Source organism: Triticum aestivum, chromosome 2A, assembly GCF_018294505.1.
Source record: "Triticum aestivum cultivar Chinese Spring chromosome 2A, IWGSC CS RefSeq v2.1, whole genome shotgun sequence".
NCBI lineage: Eukaryota > Viridiplantae > Streptophyta > Magnoliopsida > Poales > Poaceae > Triticum > Triticum aestivum.
The window spans coordinates 53572013-53596459 of NC_057797.1; the positions used below are offsets into that span (position 1 = coordinate 53572013).

At 40.9% G+C, this 24447-nt stretch overlaps 3 protein-coding genes across 4 annotated transcripts; 1 reads left to right on the forward strand and 2 right to left on the reverse strand.

Annotated features, from left to right (window-relative positions):
- Positions 1-1924: 1924 nt before the first annotated feature.
- LOC123187398 (serine/threonine-protein kinase TIO) lies at positions 1925-12713 on the forward strand. Its single transcript, XM_044599255.1, has 23 exons — positions 1925-2310; positions 2413-2528; positions 2656-2730; positions 3217-3309; positions 3418-3492; positions 3583-3675; positions 4227-4290; positions 4749-4833; positions 5465-5537; positions 5627-5695; positions 5784-5861; positions 5978-6071; positions 6159-6287; positions 7002-7140; positions 7501-7672; positions 7887-7985; positions 8067-8597; positions 9180-10325; positions 10405-10638; positions 10751-10894; positions 10975-11055; positions 11178-11366; positions 12235-12713. Exons 2-23 carry the CDS (start codon positions 2439-2441, stop codon positions 12478-12480), a joined length of 3999 nt encoding a protein of 1332 aa, XP_044455190.1. The 5' UTR covers positions 1925-2310; positions 2413-2438; the 3' UTR covers positions 12481-12713.
- Positions 12635-13867, reverse strand: LOC123187400 (uncharacterized). Its single transcript, XM_044599258.1, has one exon. It carries the CDS (start codon positions 13505-13507, stop codon positions 12776-12778), a length of 732 nt encoding a protein of 243 aa, XP_044455193.1. The 5' UTR covers positions 13508-13867; the 3' UTR covers positions 12635-12775.
- A 134-nt stretch (positions 13868-14001) lies between these two features.
- LOC123187399 (lon protease homolog, mitochondrial) lies at positions 14002-24170 on the reverse strand. 2 transcript variants are annotated; one of them, XM_044599257.1, is made up of 21 exons: positions 24055-24072; positions 23744-23964; positions 23209-23274; positions 22920-23117; positions 22762-22827; positions 22640-22681; positions 22010-22132; positions 21267-21365; positions 20622-20687; positions 20462-20548; positions 20158-20197; positions 19874-20045; positions 19671-19795; positions 18949-19079; positions 18745-18849; positions 18471-18584; positions 17854-18021; positions 16457-16558; positions 15883-16110; positions 14891-15409; positions 14002-14477 (listed from the first exon to the last, which is right to left on the reverse strand). In XM_044599257.1, exons 2-21 carry the CDS (start codon positions 23915-23917, stop codon positions 14295-14297), a joined length of 2808 nt encoding a protein of 935 aa, XP_044455192.1. In that variant the 5' UTR covers positions 23918-23964; positions 24055-24072; the 3' UTR covers positions 14002-14294. The 2 variants fall into 2 exon arrangements, with proteins under 2 accessions (XP_044455192.1, XP_044455191.1); XM_044599256.1 differs by having other exon boundaries at positions 23744-24170.
- Between the last annotated feature and the right edge of the window lie 277 nt (positions 24171-24447).

Consider the following 24447-nt stretch of genomic DNA (forward strand, 5'->3'; position numbering starts at 1 on the left):
TATAGGTCCATATATTATTTTTTGGACTATTAAAGGTCCATATATTTGAAATAAGATTTTCATTTATTATTTGAGAAATGTTCATTGTTTATTAAAAATATAATCAAGTATTGAATTTTGTACATGTTTAAAAATGCAATTCATGAACGTCCGTATATGCTTAATTAACTTTGAGTTGTTTTTAGGAAAAATGTAGAAACGTAAAACAGGGCACAAAATTAAGAATAAAAACATAGAAATATAAAGAAAGTAAATACATAAATGAAAAATAGAATAAAAATAAGGAATAAAAATGTAAACAGAGGGGACAACAAAAAAACATTGTAGAGGGATTGCGTGGATGAATACAAATTGTGTGGGAACAACTATCCAAAGGATACCCCTTGTGCTCGGGATGCTCATCCAGCTATCAAGTGGTGGCCCAGCTGTTGCCGCATGTTGCGCGTTGGATGCACTCGTGGTAGCACTTTTTTTTTCTGCACACGTTTTTGGACTTTTCTCTTGTCTTTTGGCTTTTCAAAATTTGCTTGATTTTTCTTAAGTTTCCTCAGGGGAAAAATGTTTTTTAGGGTTTTTCCCTTGTGAAGCACACAATTTGAAAAACACATTATGTTTCCTAATGAAGCACAATTGCGCTTCCACGTGAAAAAGTGAAAATCACAGTTGTGCATCGCGTGAAGCACAACCTGTGCTTTCCGAAAAGTGAAATACATAGTTGTGTTTTTTGCGTTCTTCTAGGAAAAGTGAAACAAAAAATGTGCTTCCGTGTGAAGCACGGTTGTGCTTCCGGTTTTCCTTTCTTTATCTTTCGGTTTTTATGGTTTACTTTTTTTGTTTTTGTTTTTTGATAAGTTCATCTAAATCTATTGACAAGTGATCTAGTTTCGAAGATCTTGACACTGGAACGCAACGGTGGAAATAATTTGTGATTTGGACACATGGTTCGAGCGATAAAACATTTTGAAAAAGGGAATCTACAAAAGGAACACAATACTCATAGGTTGCGACAAATGAAGTACATGCAACGCGTCATTTGTTATCACCAGAGAAAGCGGGAGTGACCTTTGCAAGGGGGTACTCCCTTGACTAGTGATTTCGGAATTGCGCTTTATCCAAACTAGTACTACCTCCATTTCAGTTTACAAGTCCTACGCGTATAACTAGGTGGTCAATTTTATCACCTTAATATAAACTATATAACACAAAAATTATACGGTTTGCAAATAGAACATCTAAAGTTTATATTGGTATATTTTTTGTAATATATGACTTGTATTAGGTTGGTCAAATTGACGACCTAAAGGCACGCACACGTCCTGTAAACTGAGAGAGAGGTAGTAAATGGTATGTTCAATGCACATTAATGTTAGGGAGAAAATTAATTACAGATTAATATTAGGTGGATATCGATTACGCATTAATTATGTGATTAATCCATACGTTGATATCCGGCATGATATTAATTGAATGCTAGACATGTTGAACGCCCACTGTTGGAGCAACATAGCTCATGGGATTGGCATGATCTGATGGTTGAGATTAATTGAATCTGCCTCTTTGCGTTTTTTTATATTGATATAGATATAGATACATATATAGATATAGATATAGATATAGATACATATATAGATATAGATATAGATATAGATACAGAGGGGTATAGAGATAGTTTGTTTGTACCTTGGGTTCTCATCAATGAAAAAAAGTACCTGGGGTTGTTTGGTGGAAACTCTCATGGGCCACATTTCGCTTGCCATGGCACACTCTTGCGCCAAACAGGCCTGCTAATGACACACATGGAAGAAAACCTCTAGGCATTACGGCCCAAATACTCAAGATAGCCGTTTTGACCTGAGCGAGATTTTCCGCAGCGAGCGGGAAAAAAATTTAAGCTCCCACAGCCGCTTTTCTTCCTTCCCCTCACGAAAAAGCCATTCGAAATTCCAAATCGAACTCCCAACCCCGAAGCCAGTGCACGGGCGCGGAGCGGAGCGGCCACCGCGCAGATCAGGCGACCTCCGGTTCCCCACCCCCCATCCACCCAGATCGCCGGCGGCGGCGGCGCCTGCGCCCTACTCGCCCCCTCCTCCCCCTCCGGCGGCCGACGGCGGAGGACGCGGCCGGGTCCTGCTCCCACGCACGCTCGCACAGCGGGCCCCAAGTCGAGCCGCGCTCGGATTGACTTGCCCCCAAGCCCCAGGCCCTCCCCGCGCCTCACGTCGTCGACCTCGACTGGATTCGGCCGGCGGGGAGCTTCGCCCCGTCCCGGTTCCGCTGCTCCAACAGCGGCGAATCCACCGCCAGTGCACTGTGAGTTCGATTCTGCTGCTCCCCTTGGGCGCGCGGCTCGAATTCGGGTCGCGTTTGGCGCTCGACGTTTCCCCCCCTGACTGAAGCGTGGATTGCGGCTAGGGTTTTGCGCGCGCGACTAGCGGGAGATGGGGGTGGAGGACTACCACGTGGTCGAGCTCGTCGGGGAGGGGTCCTTCGGGAAGGTGTACAAGGGCAGGCGCAAGTACAGCCGACAGGTTCGCATCAAACCCCTCCCTCCCCTCTACCGCGCTCCGGTGGTGCCAACGGAGGAGTGACCGATTTGTCCGCGTTTTTCCCCAATATATAAAGTTTGATTCCATCTCCTGTCTGAATTTGATGCAGACGGTTGCCATGAAGTTTATCCTTAAGCATGGGAAGAGCAACAAGGACATCCACAACCTAAGGCAGGAGATCGAGGCAAGTGCTCTGCTGCTGCTGCTAGTTTTTTCTAATTCAGATCAACATCCGTAGAGATTCAGGGTTCCTGCCTGTGGCAATTTATCTGTGCCTGCAAATCACATCCTTGATTCCTTGCTTGGGGATGCCACACGACAATTGCTAGTTTTTGTGAGGATGTGAGGGTAAGCTCAAACTTCCTCCAATTGTATGTTTTGGGGTGGGGTGGGCTTCCAGTTCGTCATGGGGGATGGCCTCAGTTTGAGAGTCATGGTGATACCGTCGGTCTACTGAATCTAAACCAAGGCATGCAACACCTTCGACAATCCCAAATGTCGCTGGCATTTGTTTGTTTAATCTGCTGTGGGAGAGTCATGAGATGTATCATGTATGGAACACGCGATCACCATATTGCTAGAAGCTTACAATAGTTCCCTCTATAGTTGTATTTGTTAGCTCGCTATATGGTGTTTCTTATCTCACTTTACCATCTCAATGATTCTGTAGATTCTGAGGAAACTCAAACACGAGAATATAATTGAAATGATCGATGCGTTTGAAACCCCACAGGAGTTTTGTGTCGTCACAGAATTTGCTCAGGTACACAAGTACTTTTTTTCTAGTCACATTGTGCTTTACACCAATGATTGCTTTCAATGGACTTGGATTGGCTAAATTTTAGTATCAATGGGCTAATGCCCATTTCAGGGAGAGCTATTTGAGGTGCTCGAGGATGATAAATGCCTCCCAGAAGAACAAGTTCAAGCTATTGCTAAGCAGCTGGTACACACTTACCTTTTTCTGGTTCCTTATGCACAAAACCAGTTTAGAACCCATTTGCCTTCATGGTTTGAGCTTGTGCCCTCATTTCAGGTAAAAGCACTCCATTACTTGCACTCTAATCGTATTATCCATCGGGATATGAAACCCCAGAACATCCTTATTGGAAAAGGATCTATTGTGAAGGTATATTCTACTTCATATCTGTGTACAGTTAATAGTTTTAGACCATCATGAGAAGTATTTTTGATTTTGGCATAAGTACATGTTTTTTTCGATGTAAAACACCTGTGTCACAGTTATGCTTCTTTCAGTATGATGTTGGCTAGTTGTGTCTTTTTACTCTGCTAAAAAGAAGTATTTATCTCAGTAACTACAATCCTCACGACAAACACCTAACTGATGACATGAGACAGATTCAATTATCGTCATTTATGAAATTTTTTGCATTCTTTACTGTTCTAGTTATAGTACTTATGATCCATTAGAGATTTACATTATTATAGTTTGAATTCTGATCATAGTTTAAAAAGGCGCGCCTAAGCGAGCGCTTAAGCACGCCTAGGCTCTAGGCGTTGGCAAAATGCATTGCGCATAACTATGCTTAATCTGCGCATAATTGCGCATAAGCATACGCTTTGGTCAGTAAAGCGCAAGGCGGTGGCAAAACGCACAATTTACGCCTAGCGCTTTTTTGAACTATGATTCTGATTGAGGTTTTCCTGCCGTATTCACAGCTTTGTGATTTTGGGTTTGCTCGTGCCATGTCAGCCAATACTGTTGTGCTACGCTCTATAAAAGGTACCTTTCATCTTTGCATGCTAGCCGGTTTTCTTACAAAATCATTTCCTTCATGTATGCCTCTGTTGGTATGTTTCATTCATTATCGTGCAAGTAACTTTGGATCTTGTAAAATCCATTTGTCTGGACTTGTATTAGCTACTGGTCATGACCACTGACATGTTACATTTCTAACATAAATGTGTGTTTGTGTTAGCATTAAATTTTATCGAGAATGAATTTATCTGGGGTTTGCATTAAATTTCAGATTTGACTTAATACTCCCTAGTCCCTACATTCTTACTTAGCTTATTTAAGATGATGATGATCGCTTCTAGTCGAGCATGTCATTGTTGATTCTTACTTAGCTTATTGTGGCATAATATGATACTTATATGGATGTTTTCCAAGTATTTCATGATGACTTAGCTCCCCCTTTGCCAGTCATCCATTTCACTAAGCATGTTTCTCTCACCCAGGAACACCATTATATATGGCTCCAGAACTTGTGAGGGAACAACCTTATAATCACACGGCAGATCTATGGTCCCTTGGGGTCATCTTGTATGTAAATTCTTCTTCTTTTCTCTTCCAAAAATATCTTGTTATCTCTGTATTCTACTGCTGAGTTTCTTTTTGTGTGACCTGTATTCCATGATACCATTCTAATAATGCGTGAGCTAGAGCATGTTTGGAATTACAGTTATACTGCAAACATGCTTTAGGGATAAGTAAACAAACAAAATACAACTCTCAGTCCAGACTTGCTCTAGTGCAAGCATGGTATGAAGAACAATTTATTTGTTTAGTTTCACTATAATATCAATCCCATGCAAGTTTGATGCATGAGCTAGTTTCATCAGGTGATGTAACTTTTTATTTACAAATTCCGGACACTACTGGCTATGTAATTCCACCCTCATTTCTTATATACTTTACTTTATCCAGAGGGCGATACCTAATTTAATCATGAATAGCTCATCTTGTTGCTTCGTTGGTATGCTTAATTATGACTTTCTGTAGCAAGTGTATTGGTTTTACCCTTTTTGCAAAGAATATTTTTCTTAGAACCCAGCTTGCTTGCTTTGAGGTACTTATCATTGTAGCACACAGTTATACTTGGTTTCCACTTTGCGTTTGATAGTCTATCACTCTATTTACTCTCATCAAGCTAACTTTTGTCACTGATGGTCAGATATGAACTATTTGTTGGTCAACCTCCCTTTTATACAAATTCAGTCTATGCACTTATACGACACATTGTCAAGGTTGGTCTGTTACTGCTTGTTTCAAATATCTGCTATTTGAATTTTGTCACTGATTTTTTTTAACATATGCTCTCTCTGTGTCATGGCAGGATCCTGTAAAATATCCAGATAATATGAGTGCAAACTTTAAGAGCTTCTTAAAGGGTTTACTAAACAAGGTCCTAACTGACATTTTTTCTACTAGAGCACAGTAATTGAATTTATTTATTCCTCCTTTTCTTAGCTAATGCTGTATGGTGTTAGCAGTTGCCTCAAAGTAGACTAAGCTGGCCAGCATTGTTGGAGCATCCGTTTGTTAAAGATGATTCAATGGATTTAGTAGCTGTAAGTGCCTTGAATTATTTCTTCTAAAAAATGGATTCTAGAAATAACAAGTCACATATTTGCATACCACGGACTTGTATCCTGAAGCTAATCATTTTTCTCTATCATTTTCCTAGGACACTCAGTCCACACCTTTTGAAGTGAAAAGATCTGATGCCACACGGAAGGCTGATGAAATTCAAACATCAAGGAACCCTGCTGAACCACCAAGTAAATGTTTTTAATGCTAAACATGTTCTCACTCTTAAGCATTTGGAGTTCTTGATGTTAACTTAAACTTACACAAATGTTTGGCAGGTAAAAATGCTGCTAACAATACAGAACATGATCATGATAAACAAAAAAGCAGTAAAAAAGATGGCCCTACATCAACTACCGATGATCATCATGGTTCATCTCCTGGTGCTATTTCTGATGCTCCATCAGGCATGTTTTCCTCCAAACACCAGTTCTAATTGCTTCTAATATTTATATTTATTATGGCAGTAATTTTGACCTCTCTAGATGTTTGTGAACTGAATCTACCATATGCCAGTAATTGCCATCTGTTGGGATTAGAAGTTGTTCTTCACAGTTCATGAGATATTAATGGTATAAAATAGTTATCCTGAATGTAGTTGACCTTTCAGTCAATGATGATAAGGCAGGGGAGATAACTAGTCTTGTATTGCTAATTGGTTGGTTAACGGGCCAATGCATAGGGTACAAGGGGTATATGCCTTTGAGAAGAAGGACAGTACTGAACTGATTTAAGTCACTACACTAGTTCTTAGTCATAATATTGAGCTCTCTAGGAAGAGAGATTATATTAGTTATTGACTACGAATGATCCGTTCATGCAGAGTGGTAAAGTACATGACGGTACATGCACATTCCACAAACCACCCACATAATCCTTTCTAGCTAATTGAACAAACCATCATCCTTTATTACAATCTCTCTCTTTATCTTGTGTACATGCACATCCAGTAGAAGCAACATCAATCGATGTCTTAATATCTTGAATCATCGGACCCCTCCTGGAACTGTCACCAGTAGAAGCAATAGCCTCTTAAGGTTTAATAACTTGTTGATGCTTCACTTTATGCTTAATCGTTTACAAACGTACTAACCAGCACCGACTTGTTTATCGCATTGCAGAGTGTACAGCTTTAGATAAGCTGGAAAAAGCTTCACAAACAGTGAATGGTGCTAGCAGCATTATTGGAGATAGTGCAGTGCTGTCGACTATCCTCAGTCCCATAAAAAATTGGTTGAGGAATCCTCCTAGTTCCCCGAGGTAGATTTGTAGCTTATGCTTTTACATTTAACATGAGCTATTCAAGTTATTGTTTCTACTGTAGAAAAAATAAAGAATGATAATGGCAAACTTGTGCAATATGGTTGTTATTATCTGAAGAACAGTGTTTATACTTGTATATGTGATTGTATGCATCCTATCTCTTCTTCATGTATTTGTTACACAAATTTGATATCATTTTGGTGATAGGTTCCACTCTATAAGGATTTAAACATTGAGATTGTCTATTGAATAGATTATTTGAATTAGGAGATTGCACTGTATAACTGGCAATTATTCATTCAGAGTAAAAATCACTTTGTCATTCTAACTACAATTTATGCTTGGTCAACTTTGCAGGGAACTGAATATTGATGGTGCAAATCAGTCTCTCAGAATTGTTAAAAATCTAATTGAAGCTGGGTCTTATCACTCTTGTGCGGCAATTGATGACATCATCTGCCTATTTCTCGAGCTTACAAGTCTCATTATCAGAATGAAGCTTTCAGGCGCTTACAGCCTTGCAGTGAAGGTATTCACACCAGACATCTTGCAGATTCATATTCACTTGAAATATTATTGACTTTGCCATGTGAAATAGAAGTGCTACCAAAGGAAAACTCATCGTTCTTTTGACATATATGAAGAGCAGGCTGTGCTAATATTAGTTTTGGAAAAGTACAAGTAACTGTTGAGATGTATTTGATGATATAATTGACATTATTAAACAATGCTTCTGTTGGCAGTGTCTAGCTATAGCACGGAAGCTACTTGATACAAGTGAAGGTGCTGTGCTAAATTCTTATGGCAGACACTGGTCCTCTCTGTGTGATCTTTATTCACAGGTCACACTTTGCCACTCACTTCAGGCTCTATTGTCTAATTTTTTTCTTTTGTCTTGACTAGCTAAGAGTTTTGATCTGCAGATTCTGGTTTCCACTGTTGATCCATCTGGACGAATATCTCGCGAGTCAACTGCATGTCTTGCTCTGATGTTATCTAGGGTTATCTCTGTGTTGAAAGCGAGCATCTCTTCTGAGAGTCCAAATCCAGTTGAAGAAAGCCTCATCAACATTATAGATCATGCAAGGAAGTCACAGCTACTAGAACTCTTGTGTGAGTGTCTGATAGCTTCAGGTTCAGACATAATATCAGGTTCTACGAACATGGTACCAGCAGCATGTGAGGCATGCAAGGCCATCTGGTATCTTGCTCATGCTGTTGACATTGTGTCCCTTGGCGCACACAATTTTTCATTTCCATTAGCTAGCTCATGGCGACAAGGTCACTCAAAGTTGGATGGTAAAATGCAAGAGCAAGATTCATTACCAGATTCAAACTCCAGCAGTCTGATAAACATATTTGTCAAATCATTTCTGGCTTCACGGCCAATGCAGATTGCAGTTTACCACTGCTTGCATAATGGTTTAGAGTCAGCTATTCATGCTTCTCTTCAGGTAATTCTTTCATGCTTGGGCAAATAAGTCTTTCCATAGGATTCTTTTGAGTACGATCAGTTATCCTTTTTGTATGCTAATAATATAAGGTGAATATTTGGGTTCTAACTCAAACACAATTTGTTCTTCACCTCTTTGCACTGTTTCCAGTTAACTACAACTTTGTACCCCATTGCTATCTCTGATTTCATCAACTCGCGGGCAAACTCACAAGCAGCCTCACCTGCCGTTTTTATCTCATATGATTCCACTACGCTACATTCTGAGACTTCAGATTCTGTACTTCTGGTTATCTTGTACATTGAGTAACAAAGAAACCAATATGAGCCTGGCTTTCCATTAAAGAAAGTACATTTAGTATATTCACATTGATGGAGGTTATACTCTGCTGTTATATTTTTAGTTAATGCAATATACCCAAATTATAGAAATTAAAAAGCTTAAGGTTGTCAGTTGATTATCCCTTTTACACCAAGAACTATTGATGTTTGAGCTTATTATATTTTTGTACATTGAAAGTGTAACTTAATTCTAACTTATGATAGTTGAGTTTATTATATTTTTCTAAATGTTGCTTTTCAGCTCATTGCTAGGGCCTGCCTGCTGAATCTGTCTTTCTGTGCTATTATGTGTGGTCCAATGAATTCATCACCGGAGGCCAATGAAATAGAATATGGTGGAGATGGGACAATTGTATCTGATATGTTTTCACTGCTGTCACTGTGTGGCTCATATTTGAACAAGGAGTCGAAGCAGAACAGTAATCAGAAATGCAAACTGTCCAATCCTCATGCCCTTGTAGTGCACTGTTGTCTTGCATTGGCAACAATAGCAGCGTGTCTGAAGTCGGAGGGGAAATCTTCAGCATCAATTATTTTAACAAGTTCCCACAAGAAACAGCGGTCCCGGCTTTCTGTTCTTGCGCACCTCTCTTCAGCCGATGATACAGTGAAGAGTTGCCTGCAGCCACACTGTGCAGCTGCAACACTTGCACTGTCAACGCTTATTTCACTTGAAAATGGAGGGCAAACCAGATCTTCCTTATGTGAAACTGCCCTTGCTTTGTTTCCTCGGATGGCAACACTGCACACATTGCTGAAGCTATGGCTATCTGATGGAAGTGAGGAACTTTGCAGATATAATGCTGGTTTACTGAATCTGTTTGGCCTTCGTGATGGGAGTATCGGGCTGTTGGAAACTAGATTGAAATGGGGTGGACCATTGGCTGTCGAACAAGCCTGCTCAGTTGGTATCCCACAGCTCCTAATTCGTTTGCTTACCGATGGTTTCTCAAGGGAGCCTTCTGATGGGAAAGAAGTTTCAACACACCGCAGTGGATTGTCACCGTTGGGAGTTGCCTGGACTCTTTCAGCTTTATCTCAATGCCTTCCTGGTGGCGTTTTCCGTGAAATTTTGTATAAAAGGGAACATCTAAAGCTGTTGACTGACATGCTGTCTGATATGCACCTCAAGGTTTTGGCAGCTTGGGCTGGTCTTGGTGGTGGGAAAAAGGGAGTACGGGAACTGATAAATTCAGTTGTTGATATTTTGGCATTTCCATTTGTCGCAGTGCAGAGTTCTCCAAACATGCCATCAACATCAGCATCCATCAATAGTGGTTTTCTCCTCAACATTGGATCCCCTGGGGGAAGAATTGGTACTGAGAACAAGGAAATGCTCAAAACTATAGAGCATAATATGCCTCAATACTTTCAAGTTCTCCTAGAGGTCTGACTAACTGACTTTGAACTTGTTCTTATTCGTAAGTATTCATTTCCATAACCTTTCTCCTCCCTTTCCTTTTCAGGTTGGTGTTCCTGGTTGTATACTTCGCTGTCTTGATTATCTCAATATGGAAGACATATCAAGGCCCTTGGCCATTGTGGCCAAAATGGTGGGCTACCGTCCACTTGCGTTGCAGCTTCTAAGAGAAGGCCTTCTCAATCCTTCTAGAGTAGCAAAGCTACTCAAAGGTCCTCTTGCTAAGGAGACTTTGCTCGACTTCCTCATGATAATTTCTGATCTTGCACGCATGTCAAAGGTTTGTCTTTTGTTGGCCTCTTTGCTCATGTCTTGGTTGCACAAAGAAGTCACGTTGAGATATCAAAACTTTGTTGGATATGCATAGTGACACGAGTTACGCTATTGCCCAGGACTTCTACGAGCCCATCAACAAGGCAGGCATGGTTGAATATTTGAAGAACTTTCTATCAAATGAGGACCCCGATATAAGAGCAAAAGCTTGCAGTGCCATTGGCAACATGTGCCGACACAGTCCCTACTTCTATGGTCCATTTGTAAGACAGGATTTAGTTATCTATTTATTTGCAGATTAAAATTTATGGAAGGGATGTTTAACCTTGTTATCTGGGAACAGGCAGCAAATAAGGTGATTGAGCTTGTAGTTGACAGGTGTTCTGACCCTGACAAGCGGACGCGGAAGTTTGCATGTTTTGCTGTAAGTTTGTAAACTGGCTTCTGATTGTTGTATTTTTATCTTCATACTGAGATGATAATCCTCAACCCTGTTAATGTTTTCGTGATTGATTTTGGAACCTAATTTAGCTGTTGCTATTTCAGGTAGGCAATGCTGCTTATCACAATGACAAGCTGTATGAAGAACTCAGACGATCTATACCTCAGCTCACTAAGCTACTTCTTGCTCCTGAGGAAGATAAAACCAAAGGCAATGCTGCAGGGGCCCTGAGTAATCTAGTCAGGAACTCTGACGTACTCTGTGGAGACATTGTATCCCAAGGCGCAATTCAGGTTTGCCACCCTTTGCGTACTGCTCATGATTCATGTTCTGTCATGTCATGTCTTCTCCTTGTATTTTTTACTTTTAGCGTAAAGGGAGGAAACCGTCATCCATACTTCGTAGATTCTTTTTCTTGATACATGGTGAAGCTACTAAACAGCAATGCCTTTTGGTGCTCGGGCTCCATGAAGCCCGTTTTGTCTTGAAAAATTCAGCAAAAATGATTCAATGTTTCAAAAATACTGCCCGTTTTGTCTTGATAAATTCAGCAAAAATGATTCAATGTTTCAAAAATACTGAAAAAAATTCCACAGTATCATACGGATGTATACTGCATGTGTGCAAATATTCATGAAGAAATACATTGACATGCGAGCTACACAAAAAAGACAAATTGGTGATTTTGAAAATAGTGAACAGTGTCTGCACAACACTCTGCCTTATATAAAACCGACGATTTTCACTTTTTTGTGTAGCTTGGGAGTCAATGTATTTTCTCATGAAATTTTACTTGAAATGTGATTTTTGAATGTTTCAAAGAAAAGGGCTCCATGGAGGCTGAGCAAAACGCTTCACTCAGCTAGTAATGGGCTATAACCGCATAAGTCAATTATTGTCATCTCAGTGTTAGCAAAAGTGGCAAATCTGCTATTGCTTCGTTCCATTGAGTTCTACCATATTCTGACATCATTTTTAAGAAGTTGAATGGATCAGATATACATTTAAAAATTGAAATATATGTATTCGTACCATGTGTCAACAAAACTAACCAAATGCTTTGGTCGTCTATTCAGTGGTAAATTGTCGATTCTCAATTTCTTCAACAGTTCTTTGTGATGCTCATCAGACACTCTCATCCCTCGACTTATTCATGCGCAGGCCCTACTGAAGATGGTCAGCAGCTACTCCGCGGTTGCTCTGAGCCCCAGCAGAAAGGATGCTCTAACCGAATCCCCACTAAGAATCGTGCTCTTCGCGCTGCGCAAGATGTGCGACTACACCGTGTGCAGGCTCTTCCTGCGGTCATCCGAGCTGCTCCCCATCATCGTGCATCTCAGGCAGTCGCCTGACCAAACGATCTCCGAGTACGCCTCCGCCATCGCTAGTAAAGCGAACCAAGCTTGACGAGTTTCGCCTGGCAGGCGCACCGCGAGGGGTCCTATTCTGCAATGTAGTAGCCGTTCAGTTTTGCTGAACAATTCTGCAATCCATTCTGTTTCTGGAATTGTAACTTATTAGAACAGTATCACGGGCCGGCGTACCGAGTTGTTCATGTATGTAAGATCTCCGCTCTTTTGCCATGTATATATATATACATATATGCAGCACCAAATCGGTTCAGAAAAAGTCTCTAATCACATGCCAATTTTTATTTTTAAACAAGATCACATCCGTTTGCAGTTGCACGAGTCGATCGGCGTCAGAAGAGCCAGTGAGGCACCTTCCTCGGCAGCACGCGCTCTTCGATCGTCCTCAAGCTGGGCTTCCAAGGCCCGCCGCGCGTCAGTTCCTGGCTCAGGAACTCCGGCTGGTGGTCGCCGGGCCCGCCAAGCAACGGCGCAGCCTCGTCCCGCTGCTCCTGTGCGCTGACCGGCATCGACCGGCACCGCGCAAGCAGCCGCGATGCCGTGAGCGCTCGCCGGGCCTCGTCGGCGGAGACCCTGCCCTGGGTGGCCGGGAGCACGACGTACACCCCGGCACCGTCCAGCAGGTGGTCGGCCGGCAGCGCGGCGACCTTGTCGACGCTGGCCACCGCGAGGCGCGCGTCCACGACGAAGTGGCGCGGGTGCTCCACCATGAGCTCGGCCACGGACACGGGCTCGCACAGCGCCCTGACGCTCCCGTCCGGCAGCACGATCTTGCCGCCGCCCGCGCTCGCCGACACCAGGTTGCCCATGGCGGCGGCGGCTCCTGCGAAGTGTGGCTGATGTCTTTTGGCCGAGGAGGAGGGAAGGCGACGGCGGGTATAAAAACGCTGGCGGTTGCGAGGTTCAGTTGGCGTGGATCCGGCGAGAGATTTTAAAACCATCGAGGGTTCGGTGTGAACCTGATCTATCGACAGGAGCGAGCCAGCTGCTCCGCTACCAACATCGTCAATGGCTGGACGGTCACGGCGCGGCGCCGGGACAGCGCCGGCGGCGCGGCGACCCATGCACCGTGCGTCTCACGATGTTTCTTCCGTTATACTCGCCGTTTGGTCAGGCGAGTGTGGTGGCGCTATATTATTTATTAGTAGAATATAGTAGAAAGAAAAAAAACGCGTGGAGTAGGAACACAGATCTTCGGTCACTTGCATTCTTTACGATCCACACGGCTCACTTTATCTGGATTGTGTTTCGTTCATGCTTGCAGTTGCTGCCACAAAACTGGCTCATTAAATGGCGCGTCTAAGATGGAGGTAATGTGCATCTTTTCATTGGCTGCGAATGTACTTGCCTGAACTGATACCGTATTTCCTTGTATGCTGATTTATGTAAACAATAAAAGCTCTTTAACTAATAAAAACACGACTTTATCTGCACATCTCAAAGCAGCTGCAGATGTATGTGTGTGCACAAGAGCATATCTCAAGGTGTACACCTGCGGTGTCTATTGGAGAATATAAGGAAAGAAATAAACAGACTTTGAAGATACCAACAAAGTCCATAATAAAACAATCGTAAAATCATTAAAGAAAAGGCAAAACTTGTACATTCTTGGGTTTGTAACAAACCTCTAATTTTTCTTATTTGACATGGCTCCTCAGCTATCTAGCTACGGACATTCTCGTCAAAATTTCCTTAAAACATATTGTCACATGGGGCACTAGGAAAAAACAATCATTACAACAAAAAGTTACTCCTGATCTTGCAAAGAATGGCCTAGCTGCAAACTTCGTTCAGTATTCAGTCTTGCCCCAAAGACCTCGCGCAATCTGAATACTCTGTTTGAATTGCTTGCTAGCTTGTTTCTGTCTCGTTCTGGAAGGCTATCTTGTATATTTCACTGTATGTGTCAACAAAGTGAACCTCGAGACCCTCCTTTACGTTAGCAGCAAGCTCATCGAAATCCCTTTTGTTTGCTGCTGGAAATATGATCGTCTTTATCGAGCTTCGCCTGGCAGCAATGGCCTTCTCTTTTACCTGTTTTCAGGATTAAATATAATAAATACGTCAGGGTGAAAGTGCTTGCACACAGGAAAGCATGCACCAAAGATCAATTAGTGGTCATGACAGTATGATAACAGGATGATCTATCTTTTCTAGAGACTGGAGTATGTAAAATGCATGCGAGATGATTTTGAGGACTACAAGAATGCATGGTACACAATTCATCAGATATGACATGTATTGTTGTTTGCAGATCAAGCACTAACTGTAAATGTCAACATGAACAATTAAAGATGAAATGCCTCAAGATGTAAACATCACAGCAATGAAATCAATTGATGTTCTGGTGAATAAACAAAGTTCCCTTGTTTGAGAAAGACTGCATGTGTGTAACCAACAGAGGGATTCAACAAACCAAGTTTGAGAAAGGAGTAGAGGAAACATACCCCGCCGATTGGGAGGATTCTTCCAGTCAATGTTACTTCACCAGTCATTGCTAAGTCCTTCCTGGCAGGTTTTCCCATAGCCAAGGACAACATTGATGTGATCATGGTACATCCAGCACTAGGGCCATCCTTAGGGGTGGCCCCTGCAGGAACATGCAAGTGCAACTTTGAGTTTGCAAAGAATTGATTATCTGGCTCTCTATCTCGCAGTATAGCTCTACTGACTGTGTGAGCAATCTGAGCACTCTCTTTCATGACATCTCCAAGCTGCCCCGTCATCACAAGTGCACCTTTTCCTTCTCCTTCCTCCACTTTTGTTGTTTCAATGTACAAAGTAGAACCACCCATAGAAGTCCAAGCTAAACCCATGACCACTCCAACAGGAGTTTGCTCATATATACGCTCAGCATGGAATACAGGTTTCCCGACAAAATCGTCAAGGTTTGATGAATTAATTAGTACCTTCTTAACTGCCTTGTCTGCTGCCTCCTCCTTTACTCCGTCTGTGTCCTTGTTGCCCTACAGAATCAGCACTTAGTAAATTCATTACGATTTCAGCTATAACTTACAATCATTACCAACTCTCCTCAGCAATATTCTCGCTCGAAAAAAAACTCCCCTCAGCATAGACTATCTATATACATTGTCAAGTCAGTTAGAAATTTAAACATCTGTTAATTAGCTAACATTTGCATCCACCACGGTAGCCAGGGCATGGGGAGCAACAGTTGTATCCAGTATTTATTAAAAAAATGACGAAACATCAATATATTAATTTCATCAAGAGTCAAGAATATCCTATGAAACATACTAGTTTACTCTGCTGCATTGCTTGTCTCAGATCTGGCCAATTATCATCAGGTAAGTTAATCAGCAGCACATAAAATACCATGTATATGATTGGGTTTGCGCAGTAGAGCACCATATTCAGGATCAAGCTATTCACATTTTATCTATAAGAAACACAATGGAATCCATGATGGTCATACTACCTCTGGTGTGCTCAATGTGTCGGTTGATAGAACTGGCTCAGTTACAAGAGTTTCTTTCAGAGATGGTTCCTTAGCTTCCTCGGGATCTTTGACGGCGGGATCATTCAACTTCTCATCTTTCACGATTGTTGCACTACCATCATCAGTAGGTTCTACGCTTGCTGTGACAATCACAGCCTCTAGGGCTGGCTCATTTGATACCCCTTGGCGGACAAGCTGCAGAGCTATCTGCAAAGACAGGTCACATGGTATGTAAAGTATGTACGAGGATAAAGTTATACTCAATTACTCATTATAGAAGAACTACTAGATAGTCTAATTGCCAGTACACTGTGCCAGTAATGCGGGAACAAGTAACTTTAATCAAGATTAAGCAGACACCAAAAACAATGCACATGTCATGATGTTCCTATTTTGTATTGCTACAAACACTAATTTCAAGTGCACAGAATTACAACAGGTTTGTCGCCCTCCTTTTCTTTACATGGTATTGAGTATAGACAACCCATCCTTGCTTCAACAAACTAACAGTTCAAAGATAATTAGGTTGGCACTCTGTTGCCATGTTGCGTACCTTCCGGTAAATTTTCTCAATCTGCTTTTGAAGGTTCCGCACTCCTGCTTCTCGGCAGTAATTTTCAATAAGGGCAAGGAGGGCAGCATCTGTAACTTCAACCTGTACATGTTTTTAGATGGACCATTAAAGCTAAAATTAACAATAAAATGTACTCACAAAGAAATATCACTGGAAGCCTCGAGCTCTATTACTGTATAAGTCGAGTGATACAGCTAAGTGGAAATTTCAAGCTTAATGTGATTGTTATTTCCATTTTGTTCTTTAGTTCACTCTGGAAGCACTTCCAAAGATACTCCTAGATAGGTGGTCTAAATGTTTCTCAAGATATACTCATGTATAATAATATTAATGACAGGAAACTGCATAACAGGAGTGTCAACCTTGAAAGAAAATCACAGATGGGCATGTCAAAATACTCCCTGCCTTCCAAAATGTAGTACATATTTTGTTTTCTAAAAGTCAAATATATCTATGTTTGACCACGTTTATAGAACAAATATCAACATCCACAGTACAAAATTAGGTTCATTAGATTCATCATAAAGTATACTTTTGTATTTATATATTTGGTATTTTAGATGTCAATAGTTTATTCCATAAATTTGGTCAAAGATAACCACGTATGACTTTTGAAAAACGTAATATGCACTACATTGTGGAACGGAGGTAGTATTACATATGCAATGAGCACCGAATAACTACATTAGGCTTACAAAATTCACAAAACTAGTCACAACCATAGGTAAAACTTATCCGTAAAAAATAAATGGTTAAGAGTTAAGAGTGGCATCCCCAAGTTACATGTCCCCCCCCCCCCCTCCACCCCGGTGGTGAAGGTAGAATTTGACAGTTGGGTAAAGCCTCTGTTAGAAATTTATGGCTTCAAGAGAATTCCATTTGGCAGATCATTTTTGGAAGTGGCAACGGGTTACTATCTTACTAGATACAGTAGATATTTTCCACGTGCTGACCACATAGAGTGCAATATAGTTGAATATACCACCTAAGTCTGGAAGCCTTGTGGTGAACTAGGATTTGTTAAGTTACTACAACTAGTCACATTTTCCAGCATCACTAAAAAGAACTTATGTGGCGCAATAATGCATAGAGAGTTGTAAGAATTCAGAAGTCATACATAACAAAGCATAGCTTGGTGAGATTTAAGCTATCTATATCATACTCCCTCCGTCCCATAATATAAGAGCGTTTTTGACACTAAAAAACGCTCTTATATTATCGGACGGAGGGAGTACAAAGCAAAGCATGACCACTAGTTTTTCTGTATGTCATGGTGTGGACTTCCATTTTGTAGGAAAGTGAACTTTTAAAGTTATAAACAACACTACAAAATAAAGCAGATTGAATAGCTAGTCTACTTGCAAATCTGCAGATACCTGTTCAGGTTTAATGCCACAAGCCTCTCTAGTATTCTTCTCCAGATAGTCCCGAGCAATATGCATCTTCTCATCAGTTATATAACCAGCTATTGAAATGATCTCCATTCTATCCAGCAACGGATTGGGTATTGTATCAATAACATTTGCTGTGCAAACAAACAGAACCTGATTTTCATACAACAAAATGTCAGGGAATGTTTTGCAATAATTAAGTTCAAAAACTTATTATATGGAAAAAGAACATCATAAACAGAAAATTGCATGGCAGAGAAGTCACGAAGCACAAGCAAAACAGCAGCAATTAGCAAGATCGGAGAAGGGAATCGAGCAAAAAAGCAATATCGCATTAACTTAATCAAAACTCTCAAGGAGTCGAGGGTAATAATGCTCTATCACACCTCATGAATAATAGCATAAACACTGCATGTGATAGCGCAATAATAAGCGTGGTGCACGCCCAATCATAACAGCATGCCAAGAGATGTAAACTGATGATGTTTGCTACAGTTGTTGAGGAGACATTAGAAAACATTACTTTGAACCGTAAACTGAAGTTACCCGAATGCATATATAGGTAAAACAGGCAAGTGCCCTTGAGAAAGCAACAGACTAACCTTGGATAGGTCAATAGGAACATCAAGGTAGTGGTCCAAAAAATTAATATTCTGCTCAGGGTCCAGAAGTTCCAGCAGTGCACTCGCTGGATCACCAGAATGCCCTCTCCCAAGCTGCCAGCAAACAAAGATAGCCAGTTAAATTTCGAAGTAATGCAATTGAGTCAAAAAGTTCATAGTGGCTAACAAAATAAATTGCTGTTGAATATGTAGTCCATGTCTAAACAAATGCAAGTAATCGTTGACTAAACGATTAAAAAAATTGTTACAATACCTTGTCGATCTCATCTATCAATACCAGAGGATTTGCTGTCCCAACTGATTTGAGACACTGCACCATCTTCCCTGGCATTGCACCAACGTAGGTCCGCCGATGCCCCTAAGATTATTTAAATGTTATTATTGGAACAACAGCTCAACTAGTTTTAAAGAATACCAACACTTAACAAGAGACGTGACATGGATATTTGTTGCGCACCTTGATTTCTGCAACATCGGCCAAACCTCCAACAGAAAATCTGTAAAACTGTCGATTCAATGCACGTGCAATAGAGCGACCAATACTAGTTTTACCGACTCCTGGTGGCCCAGAAAGACATATGATCTTCCCTGTATAAATGATAGACGAACAAAGTCATTGGTTGAAAATAGCTACATGTGAGATGTGAAGTAAGGTACTCCACCCACTACCACTCACAGAGAAGTGTTTTAGTGTTGTTTAGAGTCAAACTTTAAGCTATGGTGACTACAGATATATCTTTGAATATTGAAAATGGCGTATGAAAACAATGTGTAGATTTATACAAACAAGTATTTAAATGATATGATTGTTTCACTGGTTTGTTAATATATAACAAAAGGTGAGTGGTCAATGTTACGTTCTGAAGACCATGTTTGTCAAAGATGGCACTCATTGTGACAGATCAGATGGAGTACCAAATTTAGCGAGAATTAAGCGGTAATCCAGCTACAGTATATCTATCAGAAGTCTCTGCGTGCAGCTTTCAAAATCCAGCTTCTACCAAATGACGAGCTATGATGAAATAGAGGAACCAGATCCTTTATACGACATTTTTCATGAATGCAGTATATAACTAAGGATGCCAATAGAGCACTTACAACTAGGTCCACACCATACCGGTGAATAAATGAAATGATATTTGAAACACAAAACAGAAAGGGAAATGTTAGGACGTAAACCTTGCGAAGTCCCTCTTAGCTTCCCAACTGCTATGAACTCCAGTATTCTCTCTTTAACATCACTCAGACCATAATGGTCTTCATCAAGGATTTGTTGGGCATGATGAACACCAAAATTCTCATTGCTGCAACAAAGGGGCAAACACTACATGAGGCTCAGATAACTGACCTATGTTTCAAAAGAAAGGCGGATAAATACAAACCTATAATTTCCCCATGGTAATACCGTCAGCCAGTCCAAATAATTGCGAGTTACATTGAACTCACTAGAACTGGCTTCTAGCAGCTGTAGCTTGGTGAGCTCTTCTTCAATGACTTGCAAAACATGAGGAGGACACTTGTCTTTCTTTGCTTCAATCCTTTCCCTAAACTTTTCTGCACCCCATGAATATTTAGTCAATTATGAAAAGCCAACAAAAGTGAAAGCTCTAAAAGTGATAAAAACAACACATTAATTTTCAACAAGTATGAAGGTTCAAGAACAGACCAGACAATGCTGTCTTGTCATCAGTCTCCAAACCTAGCTCCTGCAAACATGAGATATGGTGAGTGATAATGAAGGACCAACAAAATCAGATCAACCTAAAAGTTATGGTGATTTCACATTTGGCATGCACAAATGGTTCAAGAAGCAGACACCAGATGGTGGTATTATTCAATTCGACACTTAATGAGAATCAATGGTTTCATGGATCCTTAAAAAGAGCTAGCTTATACAACAGTAATTATTTGAAAGTCAGACTTGAAGGAGCATAATTAAATTGATAAGAGAAACAACGAATGATCAGTACCTTCTTGATTGCTTTAAGTTGTTCGTTCAATAAATAACGTCGCTGATCACCGCTAATTTTTTCTTCAATTGCCTTTGCAATTGCTTGCTGTAAAAAAAGATAACAAGAAAGCTCAAACTAAGAATAAAAACTAACAAGAGAGATTAAGATAATGAATTACCTGTAACTTACTGATCTCCATGTCCTTCTTTACTAACTCAAGAGTTAACTTTAGACGCTTATCTACCTGTTCAAGAAATGCCACATTTGAATTGAAGCAGAACAAGAAAGCTATGACGTGGTCCGAACAACATATTGTTCATTCAAGAACACATAGATGAGTGATGTATTGATGACACAAAGAGAGTATCCTATAGATCATTTTTTTTTCAAAATTGTTTATTTTTGTGAATTTGGAAAGAATTTTTGCTAGTCCAAGGACCAGTATTATTGTTTCACCAAGTATTCTTGTGCTATCAATTTGGTTTTAAGAAGGCCAACAAGTATGCTTATAGTGGACAAAAAGCAAAACACAATAATCTTCTGCTGATCCATGAGAATGCTGTTCAATTGCTTAGATGAAATGATTATATCTCACAATAAAATATTTAGAGTACAAAGTCAAACAGAAGCATAAATAAGTCCAGTGCCCATGGTAATTCACAGTTTCCATGGCATCTAGACATTCAATGAATGTAAAAGTTCACAAAGAACTGTATGGGTAAGAATTTGGTAGGTTTCAAGTAACATCCATATTGCTTAGGGAGTTGGATTTAAAGAAGTAAAAGAAACGTAAAATGGATGAAGTTCCAAGAAAGCTTCTTACATCTAATTCCTCGAGCACTTCCTGGCAAAGCAACTTGTTGGCGCCGGAAATAGCAGCACCGAAGTCTGCTAGCCGTGGGTAGTTGAAATCACCTACATGCTGAATCAAGTGAAAGAAGAAAAACATTCAGAATGCCACCATGTAATCCAATGGCACCCAAGAAAAAGGAAATGCATATAGGTATACAATAAAAGTAAATGTTAAATTTATCATCAGGGATTTCTATGTCAACTATTACATGGCCACTGGTTATAGCTCTAATATATTGTCAGCATGGCGTTAATGGCAGGTACAGGTAGCTGGGAGCGAATAAGATGTGTATCCTAGCCCTTACTCATTTGGCTCCTATAGATAACCCTGCGTGTTATCCACTTTCAGCAACTAAACAGGATGAAAGAACTTAATAAGGTTCAGTAACATGCTTACCCTGCCTATGTTAGATATCAACACAACATTTCAATAATCAAAACACCAGCTGTGTCACAAGGTTGACAAGTTCTATGGTTCTCAAACAATATTCAAATAAATGATTACAGGGCACGCTTGGTTTGAAGCCTAAAATTAGCTAGCCAATAAATTGCCAAACTTGCCAACAATTGGCAACTTTTCTAGAGGTGGGCAATGCAGTCTGGTAAGCAACCAGCTTGTAGCCAATATCTTGGATTTGCCCAAATATTGGCAAGTCAAAATTTGGTGTCATACCAACCACAAACAAAGGAAGAAATTAAGGAAATAATTCAGACCTGTATGTAGGTCTGAACATGATCCTTCCAAAGGGAACTTGTCTTGAGAACCTCCCTTAAAGTTGATATAACTTCAAATGAGGTTGCTTTTATAACATCGTCATCCTTGTTGTAGGTATTTTCCTGCAAAGGACAAGTTAAATGGTCTAAAATGCAAGGTATCTTCTGACAGTTTATAGCAACGAAGCAATCTCACATTTAGTTCATAGTGAAATCAGGGTTAACTAAGAAAAAAAGTATTTTATTGCAGATTCAATTAATCTTGTGCCATCTAAAAGTACACGATGAGAAACAAGTGAGAAAAATTACATCACTAAAAAAACACAATGGTGCAGGAGCACACACAAAATAAGATCGCAAAAGGAGGGTGATCTGAATACTGGTATGTGATATACATAGTATTGCATGGATGCAGCTAAAATTCACAGCTATAGCAGAAATTAGAATCATATATGACTTCTCCTTAGCTTCAAGAAACAAAATTTTAGTGTTCTTGTTCATTTTTTGTGTGTGAGGGATTTGAGCAGTACTTTCCACTTTGGGGCAGGTGGGAGGAATTAGATGTCCATAATGGCAAATATAAAAACAAAAACAAAAACATGGGAGCTGGTGATATCATTGTAGAGTTACCTTCAGATGGTCAACTTTAACTGTAAGTGGGTCCTCCTCAACCTGCAATTTTGGGTATCTTGATGTAAAGGAAGTTCTCTAACTCATCAAAACTGAATAGCAGTGAATCTAACATATCTCACCATCTCAGTTATCCGCAAACGCCGGTGACCAAGAAGCACTACCTGATCCCCTTGTATGCTAGTTATCTACAGAAACAACAAAGACTGGTTACAGGAAACATATTAACGTAAGACTGTGTTAGCACAGGACAATCCCCGTCTTTCTAATCATCAATTACCTGAGCCAGAGTGCCAACTTCATGAAGACGCTTCAACAACTCCTTCCCTTTGAGACTATCAATGGTTTTATTGTCTGATGAATCTGGACTGGCTACAATACTAGGGTCAGTACCCTCTTCATCCTTCACAAGAAAGGCACCTGCATATGGGGCTGATCTTTTGCGATTTTCAATCAAGGCTTGCAACAGCTTTTGGTCCTAAAGTATTTTGAAAAGAGAGGGAAAATTACCATGTCAGTAAGAGGCAAGAAGGAAATTACAGAGTAGACCAAATTCCTCGACAACATACCTTTACATAGATCGGCATATAAAATCCTGGAAAGAGTGGTCGGTGTGGAAGAGGCAGTGCAATGACCTAGAGTAAAGTAAGAAAAAGGGTACGCTTATTAGAATGCACCATGAAAATATAGTCACACATCAACTGTTCACTGTACTAATTCTTCTCTATGACTATTTCAAGTTTCATATCAAATACATTTTGATCCCTTCACTGTGCAACCCAGAGTATTAGATGAATCAATCACATCGGCCCCAGAATAAATACATTACTTCCTCTGCCACTGAATTTAAGCCAGTTTATCTGTTCCTATTTCCCACTAGATGTTGGTCAGTCCGCAATTTGTAGGTGTTTTTCTGTCACTAGTTCCTAGTTTTCCTCTCGCTGTAAGCCGCCTTTCACGGCAAATCAAGGGTTCATTTACAAATCATTCTGAGCTCAGACCAAAATACACACTCTACTACTAGTTAGTAGCACAATTCCACCGAATGGCTGATACAGGTAACTAAAACAGAGCGATTACTATCCGAAATGAGAGAGAGCGCACCGAGAGGAAGTCCTCAGGACGGGGGTTGGTGGAGACGATGGCGGAGGACGGCTTGCCTTCCGCCTCACCCTCGGCGGCAACCGCATCCTCGGCCTTCGCCTCCGCTGCGGCCGCCGCGGCGGCCTCGGAGTCGCTCCCGGAGGAGCTGGAGCAGAAGCGCGCCCGCCTCCCCATCACCGAGCTCCGGCCGCCCCTCAGCGACCCGAAAACCCTGAGCAGCGGCGACCGCATCTCCTCCGCCGCCGGCACGGCCGGCACGGCGGCGAACCGCGCCGGGAAGGCAGCGGCGGCAGCCGCCGCCGCGCGCAGCATGAGGGATTCGGGCGGTTGGGCGGTGCGACTCTAGGGTTTGGACGAGCAGCCGCGAATGTGCGGGCGGCGTGCTCTGCCGTTCTGGTTTGGGGAAGAAGAAAGAAAGGAAGGAAGGAGCCAGACTGCGAAACCCTTCCAAAACCCCTTTTAATATTATTTTTGTTCTAAATAAAAAGATTAACCAATTCAAGGCTGAGTTTTTTATTTCTGCTAATTCAGCTGGAACGTAGAACGCCGAGTTTTTCCTTTACCATCTCGGGTTATTAATAAATCCACTAAACCACCCGAACTATTAGCGGAAAACCATCACTTTACAATTTGTGACATTTCGTACCGAACCGAAATTCTGAAAGTGGCAAAAACACCAAGTAAAAAAAGATCTCGTTTTGACG

Coding starts and splice junctions, on each gene's coding strand:
- LOC123187398 (XM_044599255.1), top strand. CDS start 2,439: ATGGGGGTGGAGGACTACCACGTGGTCGAGCTCGTCGGGGAGGGGTCC. Junction 7,141..7,500: donor AATCCTCCTAGTTCCCCGAG/GTAGATTTGTAG, acceptor TCAACTTTGCAG/GGAACTGAATATTGATGGTG. Junction 10,895..10,974: donor CCTACTTCTATGGTCCATTT/GTAAGACAGGAT, acceptor ATCTGGGAACAG/GCAGCAAATAAGGTGATTGA.
- LOC123187400 (XM_044599258.1), bottom strand. CDS start 13,507: ATGGGTCGCCGCGCCGCCGGCGCTGTCCCGGCGCCGCGCCGTGACCGT.
- LOC123187399 (XM_044599256.1), bottom strand. CDS start 24,055: ATGCTGCGCGCGGCGGCGGCTGCCGCCGCTGCCTTCCCGGCGCGGTTC. Junction 18,850..18,948: donor CCGATGTTGCAGAAATCAAG/GTGCGCAACAAA, acceptor AAATAATCTTAG/GGGCATCGGCGGACCTACGT. Junction 18,585..18,744: donor TGATAGATGAGATCGACAAG/GTATTGTAACAA, acceptor GTTTGCTGGCAG/CTTGGGAGAGGGCATTCTGG.